Source organism: Ahaetulla prasina, chromosome 7 (genome assembly GCF_028640845.1).
Source record: "Ahaetulla prasina isolate Xishuangbanna chromosome 7, ASM2864084v1, whole genome shotgun sequence".
Lineage (NCBI taxonomy): Eukaryota > Metazoa > Chordata > Lepidosauria > Squamata > Colubridae > Ahaetulla > Ahaetulla prasina.
The window spans coordinates 100,265,080-100,274,650 of record NC_080545.1 but is presented as its reverse complement, the minus strand read 5'-3'; the positions used below and the strand labels follow the sequence as shown (position 1 = coordinate 100,274,650).

Sequence of the window (9,571 nt, the reverse complement as noted above, 5' to 3'; positions counted from 1 at the left end):
GGTATAATAGTTTTGGGAAAAATTTTTTTAGCATATGTTTGTTTTATTTTTAACTATACCTTGTGTTTGTTCCGGGAAGCCAGGGGGGGAGGGGGAGGGGGTTTGTGAAGGGAAAGGGGTTGGGGGGAAAGGGGGGAAAAATTTTTGTAAAACTTTTTGAATAAAAAAAAAAAATGCTAGAAGGAAGGGGAGGTTTCTGGACAGGAGGAGGAGGAGGAGCAAAGATGACAATTGCGGGGTCCTTGGTGCTGATCTTTGTGGTTTTCTTGCAGATGTTGCCATGATCAATGCTCTAGCACTGATGATGTTACCGAGTTGGGTCATGAAACGTCTGCAAGAAAACTTCCAAGCTCAGAGGGCACCCAGGACCCTACAGTCCCTCTTCCTCCTCTTGCTACCCCTCTTCCTTTTCTTCTTCCTCCTCCTTCCCTTCTCCTTCTCCTCTACTCCCTAAATCCCACTCCTTTCTGGCACTGATGATGTTACCTACTTGGCTCATGAAACGTCAGCAAGAAAACCGCCAAGCTCAGAGAGCACCAAGGGCCCCGCAGGTCATCCGTTTACCTGGAAAGGGCGAGAATTTCCCACCCACCGGTCTCCCCTCCGATCTCCCACCCGTTGGGCACCTTCTGAAGAAGCGTCTCAGGGTCTTCGCCCAGGCCCCCCCCTTCTCCCTTCCTTACCTGAGAGACGGGCGAGTTGTTCAGAATGGGGCTGATGTGCTCAGTGGCCAGATCGGCACAAGCGGACATCCCGAGCGTGGCCACCAGTAGAATGACCACGGCTCTCCAGCGGGACCAGTGGACCACTGCGCTGTGATGGTGACCAGGCACTACGAGAAAGCCAGAAAATGCTCCCGGGTGAAATGCTCCCGGTTCGGATCGGATCGCCCAAACCGGTAGCAATGGCGGCGGGTGGTTCGGAGAACTGGTAGCAAAAATCCCTGCCCCCCCCTCTCCGCTCATGCCCGGCTGAGCCGCGCGATCATCAGAGGTTGTTTTTTTTTTTTACTTTTAAAAGCATTTTTTCCTTCGGCTGAAAAAATGCTTTTAAAAGTAAAAAAAAGCCTCTGATGATCGTGCGGCTCAGCTGGGATCGTCAGAACCCTTTAAAAGCATTTTCTCTACAAGCTCTTTAGCTGAAGAGGCTGTTAAAAATGCTTTTAAAAGGCTCTGATGATCCCTGCTAAGTTGCCTGATCGTCAGAGGCTTTTAAAAGCATTTTTTACAACCTCTTCCCCCGAAGAGGTTGTAGAAAAAATGCTTTTAAAAGGAAAAAAAAAAGGCTCGGATGATCACGCAGCTCAGCTGGGATCATCAGAACCCTTTAAAAGCATTTTTTCTACAACCTCTTTAGCCGACGAGGCTGTTAAAAAGATGCTTTTAAAAGGCTCCTCTGACGATCCCAGCTGAGTTGCCTTATCGTCAGAGGCTTTTAAAAGCATTCTGCCGAAGAGAAAAAAATGCTTTTAAAAGTAAAAAAGAAAAAGTTGGCCACACCCACCCAGTCACATTAGCCCTTCCCCCACCAAGCCACGCCCACAGAACCGGTAGTAACAAATTTTACATTTCACCCCTGCAGAAAAGGGTCCTCAGTGGGTGGAGGAGGGGCTTTCCTCATCTCTGGCTCAACTTGGACCCCCCCCACAGGAAAAATTTACAAATAAACAGCCTCCCCCAAAAGAGTTTATTTCCACGGCAAGGTGGAAGGAAGGGGGGGGGGCTGAGGTCCTAATTTGCGGTCAAGAGGAAAATCGGACTGAAAAATTTCCTGCACATGATGGACCAGTTCAGGGGTGAAATCCAATTTTTTTCCCTACCGGTTCTGTGGGTGTGGCTTGGTGAGCTTGGCAGGGAAAGAATACTGCAAAATCCCCATTCCCACCCCACTCCAGGGGAAGGACATTGCAAAATCCCCATTCCCACCCCACTCTGGGGCCAGCCAAAAGTGGTATTTGCCGGTTCTCCGAACTACTCAAAATTTCCGCTACCGGTTCTCCAGAACCTGTCAGAACCTGCTGGGTTTCACCCCTGGACCAGTTACTCTGACACACCTGCGTCGCCCTGCGCAAAAGGACCAGCAAGTCCTCGGCTTATAACCGTTTGTTTAGTGACCGAAGTTACAACAACCCTGGACTTGGGACCATTTTTTACACTTAACGACCGTTGCTTAACGTCCCCATGGTCACGAATCGACATTCGGACGCCAGGCAGCCGATTCAATCTTCTACCTTGCAACCTGTCTGTTGAGCGACTTGGAACCAAAGACAACTTACTGTGGCAGTCGCTGATGTGGATGTCGTAGATGTGGGAGTGGGTCTTCAGGGTGAAGACGAGCCCGATGATATACGCAGCCGGGAGCATCAAAGACACGGTGTACACCAGCGGCCTGCCAGGTGGAAAGCAATACGCAGAATGCAGAACAAGAGAGTTGGAGGGGACCTTGGAGGTCTTCTAGTCCAGCCCCCTGCTCAGGCAGGAGACCCTTACAAAAATCACACAGTTGGAAGGGACCTTGGAGGTCTTCTAGTCAAACCCCCTGCTCAAGCAGGAGACCCTATAACCATTATTATTTTATTATTATTTATTTTGTCCTCTCTCCATAGCATTTCTGATTAGTGGGTTAGTAGTTATTTGTTGTTTAGGTTGTGTTGTATTTATTTGTTGTCTAGGTTGAGTTGTAGGTTGTGTATTAGGTTGTGAATTGTGTAATAATAGATGAGTTGGGAAGAGATTTATTTCAGTTGAGTTGTCATTTTTTAGTGTTGAAATTTGTTTTATCAAGTTAGTGAAACTTTGTTCAATAATCGTTAGGATTTTTTTTTCTAAGTTTTGTTCAATATCTTGTATTTTTTTTCCCTAGGTTTTGTTCAATAGCTAGTAATCTTTTGTCTAAGTTTTGTTCAATAGTTGTTAATCTTGTTTCTAAGATTTTATCAGCATTGGATTTTCTGGCTGGCATAGTGATATTTTGAGTTTTTATGTAATTGGTATTGAAGTAGCGTCTTTCTTATTTCTTTGTTTTATTTCACACTCTTTCCAATTTTAGTAATGAGGAAGTATCTCTCACTAATCAAATATTTCTTAATTTTCTCTCTCTCTCTAACTTTATATGGCAATTACTATGGCAATTGCTATGGTAATGGGGAATCACTATGGTAACGGTGAAATTCGGCGGGAAATTTAAAATGCTGAGAATGGGTGATTGAAGAAGCCCCTTTAAGGGTGGCCACAATGGCGGGAGTTTCAAAAAAGTCAATAGGAGCTTGGAGACTGGAGTCTCCTCAGAACTCACCAGCGGTGGCTTGGCGGCTTTAATTCCTGGTTGCTGCTTGGCTTTATTTATTTATTTATTTATTTACCGTTTCATACAAATGGTTATCGGAATTCTTCTTAAAAACCTCCAGCGATGGAGCATCCACAACTTCTGGTGGCAAGGAGTTCCACTGATTAATTGTGCTCATTGTCGGGAAATTCCTACTTAATTCCAGGTTGCTTCTCTCCTTAATGAGTTTCCATCCGTCGCTTCTTTCTGGGGCTTTAGAGCAGGGGGTCTCCAACCTTGGCCATTTGAAGCCTGGCGGACTTCAACTCCCAGAATTCCCCAGCCAGCTTTGCTGGCTGGGGGGTTCTGGGAGTTGAAGTCCGCCAGGCTTCAAGTTGCCAAGGTTGGAGACCCCTGCTTTAAAGAATCTTCCCCTGGGACTATCCTCCAGACCAGGGAAGTTTTGAAGTTTTGACTAACTACCTGATCGGGGGGGCCTTCTGGATGGGTTGGGACTACAGCTCCCATATTCCTTGACAGCTGGGATTTCTAATTGTAATCCCCCCCTCCCCCCGTCTATAGACTCCCCCTTTGGAGAAGGTTGGCTCAGGAAGATTATCTGAAACGGTTTGAACCAGGGGTCTCCAACTTTGGCTACTTTTAAGTTTTGTGGACTTCAACTTCCAGAATTCTCCAGCCAGCATTCTACTAGCGCCAATAAGGGAATCTGATGGCTTGCTAGCTAAGTGTTTTGTGAGAACAAGGTCACAAATAAATCCCCAACTCCTCTGACCAATTATTGGAAGGGAGGAGCATATCAATGCGGACACTTATTTTGGTCTAGGTGACGGTGAGTTCTAGTCCCGGTTTAGGCACGAAAGCCAGCTGGGTGACTTTGGGCCAATCACCAGGAAACGATGAGTTCTAGTTCCACCTTAGGCATGAAAGCTGGCTGGGTGACTTTGGGCCAATCACCAGGAGACGGTGAGTTCTAGTCCTGCCTTAGGTATGAAAACCAGCTGGGTGACTTTGGGCCAATCACCAGGAGACGGTGAGTTCTAGTCCTGCCTTAGGTATGAAAACCAGCTGGGTGACTTTGGGCCAATCACCAGGAGACGATGAGTTCTAGTTCCACCTTAACATGAAAGCTGGCTGGGTGACTTTGGGCCAATCACCAGGAGACGGTGAGTTCTAGTCCTGCCTTAGGGATGAAAACCAACTGGGTGACTTTGGGCCAATCGCCAGGAGACGGTGAGTTCTAGTCCTGTCTTTAGTCATAAAAGCTGGCTGGGTTACTTTGGGCCAGTCCCCCTCCCTCCCTCTCTCAGCCGAGCCCACCTCACAGGATTGTTGCTGTGAGGAAAATCGGAGGGGAATGTTGCGTTGGATCATTTGTAAGCTGCCTAGAGACACCTTGTAAGCCTAGAAATTTAATAAACACATAAATACGTTCGCCGCCTTGAGTTACTTGTAAATGTAACCAAGGTGGCATGCAAATAAAATAAAAATAAAGCTGAAAATAAAATAATATAATAAAATAAAAAATAAAATATTAAATATTAAAATAAAATATAAATAAAATATTAAAATAAATAAGAAATAAAATATAAATAAAATATTAAAATAAATAAGAAATAAAATCAAATCAAATATATATCAGATCAGATCAGATCAGATCAGATCACATAACATAACATAACATAACATAACATAACATAACATAATATATAATAATATAAAATCTTCTCAGCAAGAGCTACTCACTCAATATGGCTGTAGTAGAGAGTCCCATTGTTCTCCATCTACCAAGACAGAAGGTCAGAGATGCCTAGTCAAGACCCACACATCCAAACCTCCTTTGACCCCTCGCCCTCCCCCTCAAAAAAACCCAGCAAGCCCTAAACTTCTAACTCAGGGGTCTGCAAACTTGGCTCTTTTAAGACTTGCGGACTTCAACTCCCAGAGTTCCTCAGCCAGCTTTGCTGAGGAACTCTGGGAATTGAAGTCCGCAAGTCTTAAAAGAGCCAAATTTGCAGACCCCTGTTCTAACCTAACCGGCTGATGCCACCTTAAGACCCTCAGGTATGTTGGGACTACAAATCCAAGCTTCCCCAGCCCTCCCACCAACCCAATACAGTCGGAAGGTGCCAAGGCTCTGAGGCATCGGTTTTCATCGGCAGCTGAAAGGATGCATCAACGAGGCGCCATGTGAAACCCGCAGGAAGGTCATCCTGCTCACCAGATCGAAGTGACAGCTTTGGCAGACGTAGTGCCCGGGTGGTTCGTGGGTAAAATTCTGGCATTCCCCGCAGACCAGCCTTCCGTAGACTTTGGAGAAGAGAGTTGGGGCAAACACACCTGGCAGGGAAAGGAATGCGGTGAGGAGCGTTCATATGCGATGCCACCCTTGAGGGAAAAACCCACCCAGATCACAGGGCAGTGGCTGACTGGCACAGGATAGAGAATCCCTTAGAATCCCCTCCAGTAGCTAAATCAGAGGAGGAAGAGGAGGCGTGGGAGTTGGGGTCGGCATCAAGGCAACCTGAGGGCTCCAAGGGGGAAGAGGGAATGGAGCTGGCAGAGAGAGGGGGGGGCAGAGCCTGGGCTGTCCGTCAACCCTCAGATGGAGAATCAAGAGCCCCCAGGTCTGGAGGTGGCTGATGAGGAAGAGAAGAAAAAGCTGGGTCCAGTGCCTGACGCAGAGATGCACAGAAGGCAAGAGGAGAGGAGAGCAGTGGAAATCTATGGGCTGGTCCTTGGGACGGAAAAGCCATGGCTGCTAACAAAGCCCCACCCTAGCTTTGGGGATAAAATTTAGGGGGCGGAGATGAATAGATGTGGCAGACAACTCTTCATCTTTACAGCCGGACGGTCTATCCATCCATCCACCTCTATCCATCCATCCATCCATCCATCCATCCATCATCCATCCATCCATCCCATTTCTATTAGGGATGCTTGGAGATTGATCAGATCCACCTAGAAGCTCCCCCATTAAAGGCAGAACTGGCTTTCAGCTCAAAGGGCGATGTTTCAGACGGGGTCTGGACCCCCGCACAGCTTACCCCCCACCGACAGAAACAAGAGAGCGGAGCTGATCCCGGCCGACCGGCTGTTGAACCTTTGCTCCTGATGTCGGATGCCACCAATCACCATGCAGAGGCCCTGCGATGGGGGGAATTGGGTGGGGGGAGAGAGAGAGGAGGAGGAGGTTAAAGAAAAGAGGGGAAGGAGAGGAGATGGAGGGAGGGAGAGAGAGGGAGGGAGGGAGGGAGGGGGAGGAAGAGAGGAAGGGGGAAGGAGGAAGAGAGAGGGAGAAGAAGAGAGAGAGAGGGAGGGATGGGGAGGGAGGGAGGGAGGGGGAAAGAGGGAGAATAAGAGAGAGAGAGAGAGAGGGAGAGAGAGGGAGGGACGGGGAGGAAGAGAGAGAGGGGAGGATGGAGGGACGGTGAGGGAGGGAGGAAGGAGGGGAGGTTAGGGAAAGAAAAGGGGAGGAAGGGAGGAGGGGAGGAAGGAGAGAGGAGGCAGAGAGGGAGGAGGGAGAGAGGAGGGAGGAGGGGAGGGAGGGAGAGGGAGAGAGAGGCACAAGGTGATAGAGAGATCGAGGGAGAGAGAGAAGGAGGGAGGGAAGAAGAGGAGGAAGGAGGAAGGGAGGAGAGAGAGGGAGGGAGGAGAGGAGGAGGGGAGCATTATGGAAAGAAAAGGGGAGGAAGGAGGGAGGGAGGAAGGGAGAGAGAGAGGAAGGGAGGGAGGGGGAGGGAAATGGGGAGAGAGAGGGAAGGAGAGAAAGGCAGAAGGAGATAAGAGATGGAGGGAGAGGGAGAAGTAGGGGGTGGGAGGGGAGGAAGGGAGGGAAGGGAGAGAGAGAGAGAGAGAGAGAGAAGGAGGAGAAGAAGGGGAAGCACTTTCAAAATCTTGGCGCCGAACTTGGATTAAATAGCATTTCCCCACCACCCCCAAAGCCAAGAATGGACCGGAGGCTCCCTGGAAACGGACTGAAGGCCGAAGTCTCACCGGGATGAAGAGGACGCAGCCCAAGAGGGTCCCGGTCAGGGCGGACTTGACGATCTCCTCGTAGCACCGGTTCTTCTCCCGAGCCCCCTTGATGAGGGCCGTGATGTAGAAGGTGAGCTCCGTGATGGAGCCAAACGTGGCGTTGACCACGGCCCCCACCGCAAAGTTGCTTTGCGCCGAGATGCTGGAGGAAAGAGAGAGAGAGAGAGAGAGGAAGAGAATAACGGAATCACAGAGTTGGAAGGGGGACCTCAGAGGTCTTCTAGTCCAGGGGTCTCCAACCTTGGCCACTTGAAGCCTGGAGGACTTCAACTCCCAGAATTCCCCAGCCAGCTTTCAGTTTTCACTTGAGCCTCCAGGCTTCAAGTGGCCAAAGTTGGAGACCCCTGTTGTAGTCCAGCCCTCTGCCATGATGGAACAGCCACAACTTTTAAACTTTTAAATTTTAAATTTTAAATTTTAAATTACACAAATTTTATCGATTTTAAATTTTCTACTAATTTTAAATGGGGTTTGGTTTTATAAATTTTAAAGTTCTAGGCTAATTATAATAAGTTTTTTAACTGCATTTTAAATTGTATACTGTGGTGTTTGTATTTTATTGTTGCCTGTACACCGCCCTGAGTCCTTCGGAAGAAGGGCGGTATAAAAATCAAATAAATAAATAAATAAATAAATAAACTTCTGGAGGCAAGGAGTTCCACCGGTTAATTGTTTTCACCGCCAGGAAATTTCTCCTGAGCTCTAGACTGGGAGAGGGAGAAGACAGACGGCCAGTCGTGTGGACAAAAGGTCCCTGACCTTTGACCCAAAGAGGCATTGAAGGGTCACTCTGACATCATCAGTCCTTGGGGCTCTACCACTAGATAATCCCATGGCTTGGCTTAAGCGAAACGGGACCTGATACATCTAGTCCTCGATTTACAACCACAACGGAGCCCCATATTTCTGCTGCTCAGCGCGACGGTCGTTCAGTGGAGCTTGGCCCCGTTTTTACGACCTTTCTTGCTGCAGTTGCAAAGCGAATCGCTGCAGTTCTTAAGCGAGTAACCCAGCCATTAAGTGAATCTGGCTTCCCCGTTGACTTGACTTCTCGGAAGATCGCCAAACGATCACTTTGACCCCGGGACATGCAACTGTCGTAAGTATGAGTCAGTTGCCAAGCATCTGAAATTTGATCACATGACTGCCGGGATACTGCAACGGTCGTTAAGTGTGAACAATGGTCCTATTTCTAAATTCCTTTGTTCAGTGGCCCAAAATCAGAGACACAATGACCAATAGAAGGGGTCTGAGCAGGGGGCTGGGCTAGAACAGGGGTCTCCAACCTTGGCAACTTGAAGCCTGGAGGACTTCAACTCCCAGAATTCTGGGAGTTGAAGTCCTCCAGGCTTCAAGTTGCCAAGGTTGGAGACCCCTGGACTAGAAGACCTCCAAGGTCCCCCTTTCAGCTCTATTCTGTTCTAAGTCTAAGGAGATCTGAAGCTTCATGTGTCAGGAAAAGGCATCTGGTCACTAAACGAACTCTTATAAATCGAGGACTATCTGACCGTTGGACTCGGTTTGGAAGCCAATGCAGAGGTCAGGAATCTGCGCAGAGACGGATAGTCTAACATTCGGATGAAAAGATAAGAAAGAAACAGAATATTTTATGACATGGGACTTATTTTATCAGTGGCTGGATAAAAGAGGTAGAAATTAGGAAAGATTATTGTTATGTAGAAGTAAATGAGGAAAGGTTAAAGGTAAAGGTTCCCCTCGCACATATTTGCTAGTCGTTCCCGACTCTAGGGGGCGGTGCTCATCTCCGTTTCAAAGCCAAAGAGCCAGTGCTGTCCGAAGACGTCTCCGTGGTCATGTGGACGGCATGACTCAACGCCAAAGGCGCACGAAACGCTGTTCCCTTCCCATCAAAGGTGGTCCCTATTTTTTTCTACCTGTATGTTTTTTACCTGCTTTCGAACTGCTAGGTTGGCAGAAGCTGGGACAAGTCACGGGAGCTCACCCCGTTACGCCGCGGCACCAGGGATTCGAACTGCTGAACTGCCGACCTTTCGATCGACAACCTCAACATCCTCAACAGCCCCCGAGCCACCGCGTCCCTTTAGGTTATTACTACCTATTAGCAAGTATTATTATCGTCATCCCCATGATTACTATTATTACTATCGCTAGTAAACGTGACTATTATGATTTCGTAAAAGCGAACGGGACTCAGACAATACACTGTGGACTAAATTTGTATAAAAACGGGAGAAAATTGTATAAATAAATTTTAAAAAAAAAAGAGGTC

The 9,571-nt window shown here is 47.9% G+C and overlaps 1 protein-coding gene across 2 annotated transcripts in view; it reads right to left on the bottom strand.

The window, feature by feature from the left end:
* Nucleotides 1-9,571, bottom strand: part of LOC131202073 (uncharacterized) — a 60,974-nt gene that overhangs the window by 10,866 nt on the left and 40,537 nt on the right. For both annotated transcript variants that reach the window (XM_058190628.1, XM_058190629.1), the window contains exons 11-16: nt 7,279-7,462; nt 6,330-6,429; nt 5,504-5,622; nt 5,029-5,066; nt 2,276-2,388; nt 684-832 (exon numbers count right to left, since the gene is read on the bottom strand). In XM_058190628.1, coding sequence (XP_058046611.1) covers nt 684-832; nt 2,276-2,388; nt 5,029-5,066; nt 5,504-5,622; nt 6,330-6,429; nt 7,279-7,462 — 703 coding nt within the window. The remainder of the gene's footprint in view (nt 1-683; nt 833-2,275; nt 2,389-5,028; nt 5,067-5,503; nt 5,623-6,329; nt 6,430-7,278; nt 7,463-9,571) is intronic.